The 20,700-nt window shown below is 31.2% G+C and overlaps 1 protein-coding gene across 8 annotated transcripts in view; it reads left to right on the forward strand.

Annotated features, from left to right (window-relative positions):
* LOC122503059 (mushroom body large-type Kenyon cell-specific protein 1) overlaps positions 1-20,700 on the forward strand; it is a 256,145-nt gene that overhangs the window by 138,132 nt on the left and 97,313 nt on the right. The window contains exon 1 of one of the 8 annotated variants that reach the window (XM_043613477.1): positions 15,800-17,239. The exons of the other annotated variants lie outside the window; for them this stretch is intronic. Coding sequence (XP_043469412.1) covers positions 17,155-17,239 — 85 coding nt within the window. The 5' untranslated portion in view covers positions 15,800-17,154. Of the gene's footprint in view, positions 1-15,799; positions 17,240-20,700 lie in introns of those variants that run through there. 8 annotated transcript variants of the gene reach the window in all.

Below are 20,700 nucleotides of genomic sequence, written 5' to 3' on the forward strand. Positions count from 1 at the left end.
GCTTTCTCATGTAATTGTTAAAAGAACGCGGCAGTGTACAAAACACAAGTCAATAATAGAAGCGAATATTGAACAAAATAGTACTCAGTCCAGTTCTTTCGAAAAATGAATGCCGTGCACATAAAGTAGATACCTACTCGAAAACCACAAGTTATTCTCTCTCTCTCACACTAATGGTCGTTCACTTATCTTACCGTTTCACTTACTATTACTACTCTCAACTATTATTTATGCAGTGCAGTTAAGTTCATTAAATTATTAAATATTGCTGTGAGAATAATTAATTATACATTTCATTCAACGTCAATTTACTATTTTGTACACGGAAAAAAAGAATAATCAAATTTACCATGAGGAGTGTCAAACTTGAAAAAGGTTAGGAAAAAATTAATGTTTTTTATTTATTTATTATTAAATTCTAATAACCGCGTATCAAATTTAAACTAGTTGACAATATTATTTATTCAATATTATGAATATTGTTGACATCCATACTTACATTAATTACAAAGTAAAATCCACGCATGATCTAATTTATTTCATTGGTAAGGGATGTTTCTTAAATAGGAAATTTCCCCCATCGATTGCGTAGCCGAGAGACTTAATGTAAAAGCGTGCGATTTATAATTATGCGTATATTTAGTTGTATGGTTAGGTAGGTGCTCAATCCCGTATGATTGTAAGATTTTCCGATGCATTTAGTTGTTAATTGTAAGTATGAAGATGTGGGAAGAATAAAACTTGTGAATTAAGGAATATGAATATATAAAGAGTGCATTTAACACATTTTTCTTTTTTTTAATGATTGGTTATTGTTTTTTTTATATAAAATTGACGAAGTGAATAAAAGGAAACACTCGTTTCGCGTCGCGTCGGCCATTTATTTTGACAGGTTCCGCGCCTGCGTTCCCTCATTGTGAAAATTTCGAAGTAGGGGACTGAGTCCAGTTTCTCTACTATGCACACTGCAGCGCGCCTTATAATCTTCGCCTGTGTTTCAATGCTCTTTACAGTGACATTTGGAACTAAGACCCTCTATCCACTATACGCAACACCCTAAGATGCTTGATGGAAATGAATTAATGTACTTTTACTGGACTGAGTCCAGTTTTTTCAATATTGACTCCCAGTTTTTCAAACTCTATTTTTCTCAGTGTAATATTTATAAGTTTGATTATCCAATTTTTTTAAAATTTTCTTTTGTTCGTACAAAGTTAATTTTTCATTAGTATTTCATGCCTTTACAACGCTTTACAATTACCTATAAACCATAAATAACAATCACCTGAAATATTGCATTCAAATATTTATTTTGAGCGTTCATGTTTTTATTGTGTTTACAAGGATTTTCAACAAATAATTATGTAAAATATTTTTTTAATTATTGTGTGCCATTGGTAGTTTGACTCTAAAAAGAAATTTTGCATCAAATTAAAATGAATAAATAATACAAAGCTTTTTGTAAAATGAAGCATTTGGGGAATTGTGGGCCATGTTTTTTGAGAAGTATTTGTTGCTTGTTTTTGTCAACTTAATTGCACAATGCACGTACATATATTATTAAAACCACTCATAGCTATAGTAATTTAGCAAAAACAATTATATTTATTGCGATTCATGCAATAGAGCTCTCCACTTAAAATGTGTAACTAATGCATCCTATTTTACTTGTCCAAATTATGATTCTGATGAATTTAATTTTCTTTTCTAATTTTAAACTAATAATTAAACATTTTTAATATTTGAGCTGCAGCGTGCAATAACAGCAGCTACGCTCGGGCTGTCTTTCCGAATCGGAATATATCTACTTTGAATTCCGCGGTGGGGACTAGATCTGGCCAATAAGGAGACTGCATTCGAAGTAGATATTGAGGTTGAGAAAGACAGCCCGAGCGTAGCTGTTATTATTGCACGCTGCGGCTCAAATATATTTCATCATTATTTTTGATTTTAAACTTAATTTAGGTAATGGCCCACAATTCCCCAACATTTTTAAAAATCTTTGGTAAAACTGAAATTTCTTTCAGGTAAGTGATAATTTTGGGAAACTGACTATGGTAAATGTTAGTTTATACTTCCTACTGACACGAAAAATTTGAAAAAAAAATTTTGTGTGTAAGATATTGAGCTAAGAAAAAGTGTGGCTCAAAACTTTATTTAAAAGACCACTAGTGCGAGAGAGAAAAAAACTTTGAGTAGGAAACTAAGTGTTATATGCACTGCGACGACTTCTACACGGAACTGGACTGAGATCTTAACTGTGCAATATTCGCTCTTATTATACGCATAAAAATATAAATATTACACTTATCAAAGATTATTTAAGATAAAAGTGATTTCTTATTCTAACTTTTGATACTCTCATTCCCTCTTAGACTATTAAAAAGTTTTGTTTATGTTGATTCTATGGTGTCATTCACAAACTACATCAGGCTTTTTCGGACTAATTTTTACCCCCAATGAGGCATTTCTCATTCTTAAATGAACGTCAGTTTTGACGACTTATAGATTTAGGCCAGTTTTTAATTATTTTTAAAATTGACTGAATTTTCACAATTTATCAATTTCAATTGATAGTAAAATTATAGGGGAGAGGTACGTACGTTGAGACGGTCTTCACGTTGAGACACTAAGATATTATAACCTGTGTAACTGATAATATTAAAAAGTTTATTGGCATTTTGTCGTATCATACTTTAATGTACCGACAAAAATTTAGACATACGTTAACATCTACAAATAGTTTCAAAGCTTTAAAAAAATAACAGCGAAGTCTGCACGTTGAGACACACTGTGGTACGCAGGTTAAAACGCTCACGATGTGAAAATAGTACTGCCATTAAAATTGGTTTTAAATCCATAATTTTTAAGCGTTTTACATGTTCTTCACCTGTAAAAATTGCGAATATATAGATTTCGATTAATTATTTTTGTGCAAAATAAAATTTTATTTTTTAATTATCTCCTATAAGTTAATTTTTAATGTTTTAATTTTTTTCTTTGCGCTAAGACCATCAAAACAAGTAAATAAACAACAAACAATTAGAATCTGACGTAATTGAGGCTCCTAATTCAAGAACCGGTCGGACGCTCGGACGACACGCGCTAGTACCAGTCGGGTAGCAGTGAGTGGCCCAGAGGCGCTCACTGTTCACTGACTGGCTGTTGCGCGTGTCGTCCGAGCGTCCGACCGGTTCTTGAATTGGGAGCCTCAATTATTCATTTTGTTTCAATTTAAAATAAATTATTATGGGTGTTTCAACGCGCGTACCACTTTTTTTTTGGGTCAAAAATAACATGTTTTAAAAATCATCTCTAAATTTTTCATTTTTGTCCAAAAAAAATAACTTTCTTTGGCAATGTTGTAGTCCTAGACAATACTTTTAAGAAAGCATTTCGAATTTTTCGCTAAATTTTGTTATTAATTCTTTTAATTTCAATTTATATCTAACTCATGGTTTGTGATAAATAAAAAACGTTCTAAAATATTATATCCATTATTAATTCTTTTAATTTCAATTTATATCTAACTCATGGTTTGTGATAAATAAAAAACGTTCTAAAATATTATATCCATTATTTTATCATTGTAATAACATAAAAATATAAGTATTATACATTTAGCAAAAATGTATACACTGAAAAACTGTTGGTAGAGCAGTTCCGCTATTGACTGTTGTGCAGCGCTACTTAACTTTAAACTCACAGCTCTATCAAAATTAGGCGAGTTGCTCTCCTAAACTTGACTACCAATGGCGTTGGCGAGCGGCTGCTTGACAAAAAGGTCAGCAGCTCTATCAAAAAGGACAGTTGCTCGCCCAAAAAGGAGAGTAACTCGCCCAAAAATAAAGTGAGCTGTGCGTTTCTTTTTAACGCAGCAGTTCTCCGCATTGGGCGAACAGCTCTACCAACAGTTTTTCAGTGTAGTAGTAAGAAAATTGTAAAGAAAATATTATGTAGAAACACTTGTATAGCCAAGTATTGCAGGCTGAAGACGAGTGTATAATCAAATAAATAAAAATAAAATAGAATTGCTACTCGAGGGTTTTTTGGGTCGCTGATGACGAATTTTTATATCAATTTTTGAAAGTTTAAAATGGCGGATTCAATATGAATTAGTCTTTGCAATTGTTTTTTCTAAGTAGCTGCTGTTAAAAAGTGTTATAAGGCTCTCGGTGAAGGTTCATAAAAAAACCTAACGCTTCTTTATCGGAACCTCTCAGGTGGTGTAAATTTTGAAAATCTGACATCAAATTGTTAATTAGCGACCCCGAAAACTCCAAATAGCAATTTTGAAGCAAATTCAAGCATTTTTTGAAAATTTTATCCGACATTTTGAAATTTTAATAACTATTATCGGATTCGTAATCAGCGATCCTAAAAACCCCCGAGTACAAATTTTCAACAAAATCCAACAGCTGGATTCTCCGGGGACGGAAGGGTTAAAAAATAAAATCTCTCGGAAAACACCGTTTGCTCTTGAAAGTATATAAGATTGTATTTAGGAAACGTACGTATATGTATCTACTTTGTTACGTAAGCATTAGATGTGAGTCTGTGTGGGTGGATCGAAGGGATATATGAATTTGTATTGGTGGAACCTGTTGCAAACCAAAACTCCTGAGTTCTCGTTACATACTGGGTATATCCCTCTTGTTCCGATTCTAACAGTTCGATAGTCTCTAACTTCTGTAGTGACCATTTAATTCTAAATGTGTATTATGTTTCTGGGTTTCACTAATCTATAGTTGAAAATTATTTATTTCACGGTCAAACCCGTTTTTTAGAGTTCGATGCACGTAGTAGAAACTTTATTAAAATGATTAGCCATTTCAAAGTCGCGTGTAATATTTTCCAATGAACCACAAATTTTAATCCTAGTGGGATTTAAATTCACACTTATGTATTCTCATCTGTTGATTAATGAAGAAATGTAGCCAACTTTATTGAGTTGATAGTGATACTGTTGTCAGGAGAAAACTAAAGTTTTCAAAAAACATATTAAAATATCCATATAATTATATGCATTAATTATCTATATGTGACGCATTCCCAAGAAAGGTACTTAAAAATTTCTAAATTTTAAGTTTATGTTTATAATTTTAGGAGTGAAAATACAGAAAAAGAATCAATTAATATTGCTGATAATTGATTTTCAAGTCATCATTACATTCAAAATCCCAGGCGGAAAAGTCGGACGAACGTCGGAGTTTACAACCGGCTGGGATCCGCGCCCGTACAGACCGCAAGTACCGACGGTCTGTACCGATTCGGATCTGAAAAAGCAACCGGCGCGGTACAAATTATGCTCCGACTGTCGGAACCGTCTTCCCACTATTGTCAGTACTGGCTCGGTACTGGATATCTTCCGCCGGCGGATCTTATTCTTTTGCGGCGTCGGAAGAGTGACGGATATGTTGAGTTTGTACTGGCTTGGTACTGGGGCGGATCCGACTGCGGATCTCGTCATTTATTGTCACATTATAAATTAAATAATTATTACAAGTAATTGCATTATTTTAGAAAATAATTATTAATAAATGAATCTAATCAATATATTAAGTAATCATTTATTGAGACTTTTTTAAAAATTAAATAATTAGAAAAATTCGTTATTAATTAATATTATATATTATTAATTAATAATATCTCAATAATAATTGAATAATTGTTTCTCAATATAATAATAATGAAGGTAATGATATTAATAATTTTAATTAATATCTCAATAATAATAAATTTATGGTTATTGATATATTATTAATTAATATTAATATTGATAATTTATTATTAATTCTCAATAATATTAATGTTAATTAATAATATATAAAATTAATTAATAATATCTTAATAATAATAAATTTATTATTATTGAGATATTAATTAAAATTATTAATATTATTACGTTCAATATTATTATATTGAAAAACAATTATTCAATATATGTATTATATAATAATAAAAATATAACAAGTTTCTTTTTTAACGAAATATTAAAATAGTCCTAAATATACATTCAATAAAGTATTGAAAATATAGCGGTATTATTGACGCGTAGTAATTCTGCAAGTTTTATTTGAGCTAGTGACACTTGAGAGTATTTAAGATTTGAGAGTCCCATGCGAGCGTAGCATAGTGGTTAGCGTGCGAGATTTCGGTGCGTAAATATTCGGTTAGGCGTAGGTTCGTACCTCCAAGCGTTAGGATTTTTCAAATGTGTATGTAATAAAAAATTACGTTTAAGTGTATAAAAAAATAAAAAAAATGTGTAAAGTGAACTGTCAATGAATTGTCATTAGTATTTATCTTTTGCAATTGATTATTATTTTTTGTATTGATATTTGTTGAAATTATCATTTGGATCCGACCCGGTTGTCAGTCGGTAGAATGCCAGCGCTCGGCTGGCTATTAAATGAAAAATCCACGGTCGGTAGAGTGCCAGGTCCCAGCCGGTTGAATTATACACGGAACGGCTTCTCCCGGCCGGTCAGCGGGCGGTAGAATGCCAGTTCCGAGCCGGTTGCCAGCGCGCTCCTGGCCTAGTCACTATTCGGTAGAATGCACGTTCACATTCGGTTGGCAGGCGGTTCCGAGCCAGTACAGTTACACTGGCGTCAGTACGGGCTAGGATTCGCGCCGGTTGGAAATTTCCGCCTGGGATATTCCATAAAAACTAATTTCAAATTTACATAGTTAAAAATTAAAATTAAAAATAATCTAACAAAAACTTAATCTGCAAATCGTTCTTTCTTTAAGATACCTTTCTTCGGAGCACGTCACATAATATTTATATGCAAACAAATGTTTGCATTTTTTCTCCTTCTCGAATTTTGACAAAGCTACAAGGATCAATTAAATTTTCTAATAACGACAGCAGAAAAAAATTAATTTACTTGAATTAATTTTCTTAAAAAATCTTATATTTATTTGAAGGGAGAAATTTATTTTCTTGTGCCAAATAATTATTAGCATTGAATAAGGGAGTTCTTGAATTAAGAGTTTAGTATATGCCAGAATGCCAGATGTTATTATTTTAATCATTGTACTTTTCTGAAGTATCAAAAAGTTTGAATCAAGAATATTATGTTTTTAAGCAAAATAATAAAATATTGTTTGGAGAATTTTTAGTTCTTAAACTAAATCGTTTAATTTATTCATTCATCGCTTTGAAATCTTTTTTCTTGTTTCTTCAAAATGTCTTATTTAACGATATTAGACATTTTGAAAACGTCTAGACTAGAATAAATTCCTTATTTATGTATCTGTCTTTGATCCAAAGTGTTTAAAACTTTAAAACACTTTAAAACTTAACTTTTTGCGTCTAACGAATGTAAACAATTTACTTTAGTGTTTTATAATCTGGGACATAAAATGCAGACAGTAAAATAGTCAAAACTGACTATATTAAAGTATTTATTTCTAATTTGAGATGTTTTCGTGATGAGACACTTTGAATAGAAGACATTTTATGGATTTGAATAACTTTGGCAATATTCGTCCTGCTTTAGTTTCGTTTGAACCTTTGTCAAGTGAGAAAGTTTGTTTGTTTGTTTCATACGCTCTTAATGTTTGTAACATTCTGTTTTGAAGAAATTTGAACTTTTATGTGTCTGCTTTAGATGATTAAGGTTTATTATATTGTGTCGCATTTTATTTTTATTTCGTTTATCGCGTTTTATATGAGGCATTCTTTGTCAACGGGACCCACCTTCTCTCCAAAAGTGGTTTGCGTTTGAATTACCAGCTATAAGCGTAAAAGTTAGATAGAAAGGAATACTTTTAAATGCCGAGTGGCAGTTTTTAAAAATTCAAAATGGCGGATCCAATATGGCGAACATATATTTAAAAATGTAATAAATTCGCTTGAAACTTGTTACTCGGGGGTTTTCGGGGTCGCTGATTACGAATCTGAAGTTAGATTTCAAAAATTCAATATGGCGGATCCAATATGGCGGTCGTATTTTTAAAATTTACTTGAAATCGCTTGAAACTTGTTACTCGGGGGTTTAAGGGGTCGCTGATTATAAATCTGCGATTAGATTTTCAAAATTCAAAATGGCGGATCTAATATGGCGGACATATTTTTAAAAATGTTATGAATTCGCTTAAAAGTTATTACTTAAGGGGTTTTTGTGGTTGCTAATTACGAATCTGAGGTCAGATTTTCAAAATTTTCAAAATTCAATATGGCAGATCCAGTATGGCTCACAAATTTTCTTAAATTTGATCAATTTGCATGAAAATTCTCACTCTGGGTTTTTTGAGGTCGCTGATCACGAATGTGACTTCTCTCTTCAAAATTAAAAAATAAAATTTAGAATTTTCTTCAAATTTCCAAAAGTTTTTGTGCTTCACAGTGCTGACAAGGCCAACATATGTACAATTAGTCATATTTTAATATGTGCACGTTTAATACTGTGCACGTAATTAGTTTACTTTTTTGAATAAAAATTTTTTTATAAGAAATTTTAATTCAAAAAGGGAAACTAATTTCTCGATTAATTGAAGACTAATTTTTTAAATTTAAGTTTACATAATTCACAGAGATTGTCAATCCAATTCAAATTAAGAATAAAAACATTTAACTTCTCTTTCAGATTTTTAAAGTCTTGAAAAGTTGTAAAAGAATTCGAATGCTTTAATGAAACAATAACGAAAATTGTCACGAAAATAGCAAAAACAACTAATTATTCAAAAAAGTAAACTAATTACGTGCACATATTAAAATATGACTAATTGTACATATGTTGGCCCTTGTCAGCACTGTGAAGCACAGAAACTTTTGGAAATTTGACGAAAATTCTAAATTTTATTTTTTAATTTTGAAAACAGAATACAGAGAAAAACTAAACTCAAAATGAGTCGAAAAAGTGACTCATTATGAACTGCAACAAAAATGAACCTCGCAGATGGCGCCACGTTCTGTGTCATTTAACATGGACTAATATTGAGTTGCAACAAAAATGAGTCCAATTTTTTTCTGTGAAGTCACATTTGTGATCAGTGACCCCAAAAAACCCAGAGTGACAATTTTCATGCAAATTGATCAAATTTAAGAAAATTTGTCAGCCATACTGGATCTGCCATATTGAATTTTTGAAATCTAACTACAGATTCGTATTCAGCGACCCCGAAAACCTCCGAGTAACAAGTTTCAAGCGAATTCATTACATTTTTAAAAATATGTCCGACATATTGGATCCGCCATTTTGAATTTTGAAAATCTAATCGCAGATTCATAATCAGCGACCCCATAAACCCCCGAGTAACAAGTTTCAAGCGATTTCAAGTAAATTTTAAAAATACGACCGCCATATTGGATCCGCCATATTGAATTTTTGAAATCTAACTTCAGATTCGTAATCAGCGTTCCCGAAAACCCCCGAGTAACAAGTTTCAAGCGAATTCATTACATTTTTAAATATATGTCCGCCATATTGGATCCGCCATTTTGAATTTTTAAAAACTGCCACTCGGCATTTAAAATTATTCCTTTTTATCTAACTTTTAAGCTTATAGCTGGTAATTCAAACGCAAACCATTTTTGGAGAGAAGGTGGGCCCCCTTGACAAAGAATGCCTCATATATACATGACAGTATTTATTAATCTGATCCTAGTGTGTGTACCTGCATTATACAGTATTTTATAGACTTTGTTTTCAATATTTATAATTATAGGGAAGAGGTACGCACGTTGAGACGGGTTCTGTTTTTCAGTTATAATTTTTAAAAAACAAAATTTAGCGAAAAATTCGAAATGCTTTCTTAAAAGTATTGTCCAGGGCTACAACATTGCCAAAGAAAGTTATTTTTTTTGGACAAAAATAAAAAAATTTATAGATGATTTTTTAAACATGTTATTTTTGACCAAAAAAAAAAAGTGGTACGCACGTTGAGACACCCATAGTAATTTATTTTAAATTGAAACAGAATGAATAATTACGTCAGATTCTAATTGTTTGTTGTTTATTTACTTATTTTGATGGTCTTAGCTCAAAGAAAAAAAAATTAAAACATTAAAAATTATCTTAAAAAAATAATCAAAAAATAAAATTTTATTTTGTACAAAAATAATTAATCGAAATTTTTATATTCGCAATTTTTACAGGTGAAGAACATGTAAAACGCTTAAAAATTGTGGATTCAAAATCAATCTTAATGACAGTACTATCTTCACACCGTGAGCGTTTTAACCTGCGTTCCACAGTGTGTCTCAACGTGCAGACCTTGCCGATATTTTTTTAAAGCTTTGAAATTATTTGTAGATGTTAACTTATGTCTAAATTTTTGTCGGAACTTTAAAGTAGAACCAAAATTGATATGTAAATGTTATCCGCAAATTTTTCTGCCACTAAAAAATACATGGTAAATACACTAAACAGAAATTCTGAAAAACACTTTCTTTAACTAAAAAATTGGTTCGCTCTAGTTCTACCGAAAAAAACAGGAGTTATTGCGCTTTTTTTGAATAAAAAGTTTGGTATTAATGATACGACAAAATGCCAATAAAATTTTTGGTATTATCAGTTACACAGGTTATAATATCTTAGTGTCTCAACGTGCGGACCGTCTCAACGTGCGTACCTCTCCCCTACTATTTATAACTGTGTCTTATTTCTTTTATCTTTTTGCACAGTTGTGTGCAGTTTTTTGGTGAATTTCTTGAAATTATTTGAAACTTAACAGTTATTTTTGCCAAAATTAATCTTGAAATACCAGATGTTGTTTTGTAAAAACATAAGAAGGCTTCTGTTATTAATTACATTTACGACTGTTTCCACCACAGTCAAAAAGCTAAAAAATTTAAGGTTGGTTATTGCAATTAATCGGTCAAAAGACAAACGTGATTTGAGGCGCAGTTTGTTGGACAGGGTTTGTGCGAACAGTCTAAAACTAAAGTTTCTCGCGCAAGGATATATCCATCCTCTTTTAACATATTTGATGCATATCCTGCTCACTGTAACGACATGTCTTGTGTAGGCACCCCCTCAGCAAAGCTGGTTCCAATGCGTATTTAAAGGGTGCTAAAGTCTTTATAGACGATTTCTTTCAATGAATTGGATATTTTGCTTAAAAAAATCCACCATTGGAAAAGGTGGAGGATGGCGGTTTGGATTCTTCATTCAGTACACCATGTTATAAACGTAAAAGGAAAACTGGCAACCTATTTGGTAGCCCCCATAAAGTTTCTGCTCCAGATCCTAAGAGAACATATAAATATAGATTACTTGATTCATTTGTCAAGATTGATGCAGCGAATTCACAAGGACTTGCTTAATGAGGGGAAATGAATTATTCCAAAGCAGTGGAGAGTGAAGGGTACGGAATATTGGAAAGAAGAAATTCGTTCTGGGCGGCAGAATAAGAAGGTTGTTGTGTCTTCTATCTTACTTATTTTTCTCCAAATATCGATTTTGAGTATACTGCTTGGATGAATTTATTGGAAACGTTATTTAGACTGTAGAACAATGTCCCCTTCAAAGTGATTGGTCAGCAAAAACTTCACGATTGTGGAACCTCAAGATGGCAGCGAGTTGGATTTGACATGGTGTTCTCTGAACGGTTTTTCACTGTGTGGAGACTTACGTGTCCTGCAAATTCCTGCTATTTCTGACCACCTCCCAGTTGCCTTTTCTCTGTGTATCTCACAAAGAGGTGGAAATACTGTTATTAATTAATACAGCAATATTAAACCTTTTTAAGTTATTAATATTCTTTTAAATTTAGGTGTAAATACAATGACTAGTAGGGCAAACCCAGTAAGAAAACAAAGATTAAAAATTCTATTCGATATTTGAATCTTTCTCACAAGCGGTGATATAAAATTCAGATTAATATATAAGGACTGTTTAAACTTTCTAAAGCAATAATGTAAAGCATGTGATGTATGTATTAGTGTATGCGTCTAGAATGTATTGTAGGCAGGTGTATCAATTGAGGCCTGGGATCGAGGAACTTGACCGCCGCGAAGTCGAAAAGGATAATACCAGTCAAGTAGCAGTGAGCGCCTCTGGGCTACACACTGCTACCTGACTTATATTATCCCTTGCAATCGTGCGGCGGTCGAGTTCCTCGATCCGAGGCCTCAATTAGCATTTGTTCGTAAACAATTGTAGGGGGTTTGATATATAGTGATTAAAGTATAGATAAAGTGAGATTTACGGCAGTATTAATATAGACTGCTAGCTTCAGCCCGCTCAAATTTTTTTCCACAATTTTTAAAAAATATGAAAAGGTTGAAAAAATTTTCAAAAAAAATTGTATTTTTTAAATTTTTTTGTTAAATTTGTCGATTGCTGCAATCTTTGTATAAATTATTAAAATTTTCAGGTATGTATCATTAATCGTACAATTTAATAATCTTTCGAATGGTATATTTGTTAATTTTCTGATATTTGTATTTACAAAAAAATCGTGATTTAAAGATTGGCCTGTTTTTGGGCCGTGCGCGTACAGCCATACCGATAATTCCCGACGGTAGTGTACCTCTTGACTTTTTCATAAAGCTTCATTTAAAAAATTGCGGAACTCCTTCTGGAATATTCTTAACTCAGAAAGACGAAAAAAATTTAATTTAAATTTTCCTTCCTTCACTCACACTTATCATTAATAAAGGTCACTCAGAATAAGGTTTTATAATAGTTTATTAAAATAAATCTGAAAATAAATAATTACATAATAGAATATCTCAAAACGTGACTGGCTTCGTAGGCTATATTTTGAAAGGAACTACTCAGATAGCACGTAACCTTGCATCAAGTTCACGTGTAGGTGAAATGTCTCACCTACCCGTGCAGAAATTTTGTTAAGGCGCCGATCGTAACCTGATCAGGACCAGACATCCCTATTAGGGCATTGCAACAAACATTGTGTACTAAACATTAAAACTGAAATTGAAAAATTTCGCACGCACGGGGGATCGAACCCTAGACTTCGAGGACGCAAGTCGGACACGCATACCGCACAGTCACATAAGCTTGGGAGTGATTCCACTTAAACTACTATTGGAATTTAGGGACTGTATTATCCAATGTTTGTAATAATAAATTAATCTATTCAAAGCTATTCACTTAATGATAATTCATCACTTTAACCTCCGTAAGGTTTAACCCGAGTATACTCGGGGTGAGTATTTCATTTATTTCTTTTAAAAAATTTAATTCGAGAGTCATAAAAGTAGAACTGTTAGTGTAACTTGAAGCTAAATAGTTGTACTTAATATAGAAGTAAAACTTCAATAATCAAAATTAATTTTAACAAAATTAGAAATTTATTTCCTGCAAAATTAAAAAATGATAAAACCGTAGGAGAATTAATAAGGTTCTGACGTGGATCTTTTTAATATTTATATTTCTAAAAATATATATTAATTTTTCCATTTTAATAACAGAAAATTATTTGGTTTTATTTTTAAATATAATTTTAAATAATATAAAATTATTATAGATTTTAATAACAAAAAGATTTTTGTTTTTAAATGTGACTTTAAATAATAATAATATAATTAATAATTATTTTAAATAATTTATAAGAAAAATTTTCTTAAAATTTGAATTACCTTATTTTTTAAATTATATTATTTTTACCATAAAACTATCACACAATTTTTTAAAATAACTAACAAATTAATTACATAATAAAAAATGTATAGCAGTGTTCTTAAAAATGGTAAAAGATAATTTTGAAAATCAAGAATAAGGTTTCTTCATTAATAATGGTCGTTGTTGACCTATTTAAGATAATTTATAAGAAATTTTTATTTTATGTTGTTTTATCTCCGAAAGATATATACCTATGTTCAAAATTAATTTTTGGTTTTTAAAATACCATTAATTTCATAATTTCTGACCAAATATGGTTTCTTGTTACATCTGACAAATAACAAATAGGGTAATGGCACCAGTGAAAGAACATTTAAGGAAATGTATATTTTCGATATTTTTTACTTTTAATTGCCATTCTAGAATTTCGTTTTAAACATAGCATTGAATAGCCAAACTTCATATAGAATTTGAAGCCTATGATAATAATTTTATAAAAAAACATAATATTAAAGATTTTAATCAAATATTGAAAAATGGCTATTTTATGAGTAAAAGAACATTGACCAGTAAAAAAACAGTTTTATTTTCCAGTGAAAGAACATGGTAAATTTATATTATTACAGTGCCTAAAAATAAAAAAGATTAGAAATATTCTGAAACAATTTTACAACTTACTATTATCAGTATTTTATTTATTATTATTATTCTTGGAAGTTCACGTCAATATTGTTTTAACCATTCATTTGTTCTTAAAAGTGCACGTTAACAATTAGAAATTTTGTAAAAATAAATATTTCAAAAAAATTTTCCTGAATGCCAGAATAGTTTAGACCACTTGAAACTCACAGGAATTGTTTTTCATTATTTTAAGAATTTGTGGTAAAAATGTAATCGTAAAAGTGGTGGGGTTTTTGAGAAAATTGATCTTTATTATTTTCAGAAAATCATCCCCTATTTTGTTAATTTTACAAATTTCAAACGGGATTTTGAAAGAGGACAAAACCATCTACAAGACCCAAGAAAAAAATTAAATTATACTCAAGAAAAAGAAATTACAAGCAAAACAATTGTTTTTCACTGTTCATTCGAGTTTTACCACTCAAAGTTTAAATGTGAGTGACTTCATTAAATTTGGTTTTTCTGAAAAATAAAAAAACAGGTGTCTCTTTATTTTTCATGTAGAATAACATATTTTAGCGACAAGTAAATCTATAACTTGAAGTTAGTCGACTTATCTGTTTAGAAATGGATTCAGTCGCAGGGATTTGGAAACTATTTCTTTTGGAATTGTTTGGCACCACTAGTTGCTCGAGAAAAAGTTTTATTGTGTCCAAAGAAGCTAGAAATTGTATCCATTTTCAAAGACAAAGAAAATTGTTAATTTTTGCTCATCGGTGAAAAGAACTGATACAATTGATATTAATGATAAACTTCTTATTAAATTGAAATAAGCATTACTATCCATATGAGGTTATATTACTATATAACCGTAAAAACCCAAGTTTTTTTAGAACACATCAAAAAGTGTCCAGATAGATTGAAAGCTACTAATGTCGAATTTTCTTTCTTACATATTTAAATATTGTTCACTTCCATTTCATGCTTTTAATTAAAATTAAATATTTCCTCAAAATTCATTTTTACTGTTTCACTATTTTAAAACCTCACATTCGTAATCAACAAACCCAAATACCCCTGAATAACAAGTTTCAAGCGATTTCGATCATTATTTAAACAAATTTCCGCCATATTGGATCCACAATTTTGAATTTTAAAAATCTGACTTCATATTTGTAATCAGTGACCCGAAAAACACCGCAGTAAGAATTTTTAACTGAATTTGTTAAATTTAAAAAAAGTCCACCATATTGGATCCGCCATTTTGAATTTTAAAAATCTGACTTCATATTTGTAATCAGCGTCCTGAAAAACCCCCGAGTAAGAAATTTCAACTGAATTTGATTAAATTTAAAAAAGTCCACCATATTGGATCCGCCATTTTGAATTTTAAAAATCTGACTTCATATTTGTAATCAGCGTCCTGAAAAACCCCCGAGTAAGAAATTTCAACTGAATTTGATTAAATTTAAAAAAAGTCCGCCATATTGGATGCGTTATTTTGAATTTTTTAAATTTGACTTCATATTCGTAATCAGCGACCCAAATAACTCTCGAGTAACAAGTTTCAAGTATATTTGATCGATTTAAAAAAATTAGTCCGCCATATTGGATTCGCCATTTTGAATTTTGAAAATATGAAAAGTTTGTAATTTATAAAAACTTAATCTTAAAATGTGTATGAAGAAAAATGACATGTCTATAATTGAAATACGAAAGCAACGCAGTCGACCACACCGCGGAGCGGTCGATATAAGCGCTAGTCCAGCTGAAGATTGATATGGGTTGAGTCTGCTTCTTCGAGTCTAGTTGTTCTTGTCGGAATTCACCTAGAGCCCCACTATAGAAAATAGGCAATGCGTTTGGAAATTTCTACACGCCTTAATAAAATATAATAGAAATTTGATTCTTTTTGCATTGCCTTAACGAGACTCAGGCTTTTCCCCGTTATGGAAAAAAGTTTTTATACTTTTTACAAGAAAAAAGTAAGTTTGAAAAGTGTAAGGAAAAGAGGACTATTGTGATAGTTCGGTCTCAACATTGCCTTTTCCAAAGCTTCCCAATTGCCCTTTGCGTTTAGTCGCTATCGTTGCTACAGACGCCGCAGCGTCGCTTGGGCGCGCATAGAATACTGCACATGCTGCGTGCCTTGACCACAGACAAGCAGCCTTTCCCGGCCGCCGCCCGAAACCTTCTTTTCTTCTTCTTACGCGCGTCCTCTACCCCTTTTTGCTTTGGATACTCACCCCTTCCGGGCATTTGCCCCTCTTCTGTCGACGTCGATTCTCCCCACTATGCACGTTGATAGAAAAAGCGCACGCCAACAAGAATGAGTGAGACATCGAACATTCCCCTCTCACCCCTTGTTAGGCGACGCGCTCGTCCCGCTCGAGCAGGCACGTTTCGCGAGAGCGGGTGTTGCGTGCACGCCTTGACGCTTCTTCCTTTTTTTATTTCTCCCTTTTTTCCTTCTTTCTTGTATTTTTATTCTCCCTTCTTTCTTTTTTACTACCCCTTCCTAGTTTTTCTCTCGTTCCTCAAAACACCTCCCCCCCTCTTTCCTTTGGGATTTCGACTTATACGTTACGGGATCCTTTCGGCGCCATCGGAAAAAAGGGCCGTGAGCGCCGCAGGTGTCGCGAGTTTTGAGCTCCCTTCCCCCCTACAAGGAGGGGATCGATCGAATGGAAAAAGAACCGGAAAGGAGTGACCAGCAGTTTCAAGCCGTACAATGAACGTATTCGGGAGAGTTGAATTTTCTCCCTCATTATCTTTTGGCAGCGAATTTCTTTTCAAATTAACGTGGACTCGGATACATTGGTGCACGACACGGGGAATGTGAGATTGTTGATCAGATTACACGTGTGGGGGTGGAGGAGGCTGGTTACAACGATGACTGCACGTGGAAAATAAGTGACTTTACTGATAAGATTCTCATGTAATTTTACCTACGATCGCAAATTTACCCCTTAATGTGATTCTTAGACAAGTTATGAATATCGTTACGCGCGATAATACGAATGCGAAATTGTATTTCAACGACAACGATACTGGATTCCTTACTGATGAAACTGACGGTGGGTCACTTTTTACTCATTTCTCAAAGTTCTTCGAAAAATCAGATTTTTTATTATATTTCTTCGTAAAAGTCCGTTCTTTTGAAAAAAGGTTCGTAATTTGATTAAAAAGGACGAAAAATCAGGGAATTTTTTTCTCAATCCTTGTTAGACACGCCGAATGATTTTCAACATCTACTATTTGAATAAAATTTTCCAAAATTATTATATATATATTTATAATTAAATTTTTATAAGATTCAATATTATTCTCGTAAATAATAAAATTATTTTTAGGAATTCAATTATTTTCGTAAATAATAAAACTCATTGCAGAATTTCAATGTTATTCTTAAATTTTTTTTATTAAAATTCGTCCAAAGAATTCAGTTACTTAAAAATTTATTAATAAAATTCTTTATGAGAATTCAATTTTAAGAAACATTCAATTCTTCAATAAATTATTTAATTTTGTATTTAAATAATAGTGGAATTAATTTTTTTGAATGAGTTTAATTGAGGATCTACCTATTCTTCCAAAGAATTCAATTATTTTCAATATTTTACTAAAATTCTTTGAATGAATTAAATTATTTTTAAAAATTGTAATAAAAATCTGAGAGGAATTTAATAATTTTTTTTTAATTTTAATCAAATTCAGGGTAATGTCACCTTGAGTGGACCGCCTGAGCTTTTAAGTTAGCTGACAGCGGAAACGTGAAATAAATAGTGCGAATAGCAGCACCGCACTTAGAAACCGTAAGAAATTAAGTTCCGCGATAGACATATATACGTTACCGTTTGATGTAACGCGTTTTTAAGATCACAAACCCAAAAAAAAGTCGCTCTTACAATAGGTAAAGTGATTCAGAAGTGTAAAAGTAGTGTAAAATTTAAGTTTTAAAAGTTTACATATTTTTTCCTACTACTTTGAACATTGAAATTGATTGTGCTAATTTTGACTCAAAAAAAATTGTGGTGGCTGCCATAAAAAGTTGCATGTCACCATGAGTGGACCACTGTTTATAACCAGGAGTGGACTGCCTGTTTTTTCCATTATTAATGTCAGTTTACCATTTTTTGGATATAAATTGACATAAAATTGTTTTGAAACTATGTTTTATGTTCTTTATTAATTTTTTTGTGATATGTGCCAAAATTATTACAAATGGTTTCACTTGCAAATATTGCGACACACACATGGTCTGAAGCTGCATAAGCATAAATTTTGTATTAATATATCAGAAATATTAAATACATTAAAGAATTTAGAATAACTTTTGCAATTTTTTAGGAGTGCAACTAGAGAAATGATTTATTTGAATTAAATAAAATTTATTTCAAACAAATAAAAAAGGATATTTGTCACAGAACCAACTAAACTTTTATTTAGCTTAAATAATATTTTTTATTTGAATTAATATATTTCGTTTAAATATCCATTTTTATTTAAATGAAAAAAATTTTATATTCTCTTTAAATATATTTTATATTTAGAGCAAATAAAAAACACTTTTCATTTTAATAAATCCTGTAAGCATTCTAAAATATTAAAATTCACTTATAACCTTCAAATAAATTTAACAATCACAATCACTAATGGAACTTTTAATATTTATTAAAATAATTGTTTATTTTTATAAGAATATTTGTTAAATAAAGTCAGGTTTTCTTATTGTTAGTCATTTTACTTTACTTTTTCACTTCATATGTAAAAGTCCACTGTCACATTTTTCTCACAAAATCTCAAATAAGACACTAAAATGTAAATGAAATCACATACAAATCTGTTACTTTGTACTAATTAAAATTTTCACTTAAAAAGAAAAATTCTGTACTTAAATTAATTAAATTTGTTAACTATTCATGATCAATAAACCTCTTATAATTGTACGCGTTAAACTGTTAAAAGAAAACATCTTATTCCCAACGGGAAGTTGCCAATGTTAACGATTGGTTCAATAATGGGCCATGCTTGGTACCCAATGGTTTTTTCTTGGCAAAACAATTGGCAACCATCATTGGACCACCAATGGTTTAAACTTGGGATGATCACGCTACTGCCAATGATCGGTAGCCAAGCATCGGGCCAATATTAGTTGCCAAGGAATTGCCAAGGAAACAAAATCGATTTTCAAAAGCTTGATTTTTTATTGGCAGCCAACAAAAAACCAAGGTTTTGAAAATTGATTTTTTAAATTATTAATTAAAATATATTTTTCAAAAATTTATTTAAAAAAAAAAATATTTTTCAAAAATATATATTTTTTTTTAAATTGATAGAACATATTAATTTAATTTGTCACCTCTGGTAAAACAAAGATGAAAGACTGATAAATTCCCTCACTTTATATCTTACAGTGGAGGGATAACTGTGAATGTCTTTGCGAGAGAGGAGCAGGTACTTATATAGAGCCAGTGAAACAGGTCACAAGCGAGAAGAAATCACTAGCATGCACTCTGGCGGCGCTTGTCGGAACTGTTTTCTAGCGCGCATGCATATCCTGACGTTATCGACACAGCGCTTGGCAACCAACGTTGCGCCACTTCCGACAAGCGCCGCCAGAGTGCATGCTAGTGATTTCTTCTCGCTTGTGACCTGTTTCACTGGCTCTATATAAGTACCTGCTCCTCTCTCGCAAAGACATTCACAGTTATCCCTCCACTGTAAGATATAAAGTGAGGGAATTTATCAGTCTTTCATCTTTGTTTTACCAGAGGTGACAAATTAAATTAATATGTTCTATCAATTTAAAAAAAAATATATATTTTTGAAAAATATTTTTTTTTTTAAATAAATTTTTGAAAAATATATTTTAATTAATAATTTAAAAAAATCAATTTTCAAAACCTTGGTTTTTTGTTGGCTGCCAATAAAAAATCAAGCTTTTAAAAATCGATTTTGTTTCCTTGGCAATTCCTTGGCAACTAATATTGGCCCGATGCTTGGCTACCGATCATTGGCAGTAGCGTGATCATCCCAAGTTTAAACCATTGGTGGTCCAATGATGGTTGCCATTAATGTTCCAATAATGGAACGGAGTTCGCCAAGCATGGCCCATTATTGAACCAATCGTTTACTTCCCATTGGGTTGTTTTACTATAGCAATGCAATATGCGCAGGCGTCTACTTATAAGTCAAACAAACATTTATTTGAATAAAATATATTTTTTATTTGCTACAAATATACTATTTCATAAATTGCAAATATATTTCTTTATTTTAGATTAATTAGTGCATTTATTTGAAATAAATATTAGTTTATTTATTTTAAATAAAATATTTATTTGCAACAAATAAATTTTTCTTAAATATACACTTTTAGTTAAAATAAATAACTTTTTTCTCTGGGTGTGTTCCACTCAAGGTTACACTTTTTTCATTCCTTAAAAATTAGCTTTTTTTTAAAGTCAATTTTTTCTTCCAAATAAAAAAATTAAAGCTTTTATGGTACAAACACTTATCTAGGGATCTAAACTAA

Source organism: Leptopilina heterotoma, unplaced genomic scaffold (assembly GCF_015476425.1).
Source record: "Leptopilina heterotoma isolate Lh14 unplaced genomic scaffold, ASM1547642v1 Lhet_242, whole genome shotgun sequence".
NCBI classification, from domain to species: domain Eukaryota; kingdom Metazoa; phylum Arthropoda; class Insecta; order Hymenoptera; family Figitidae; genus Leptopilina; species Leptopilina heterotoma.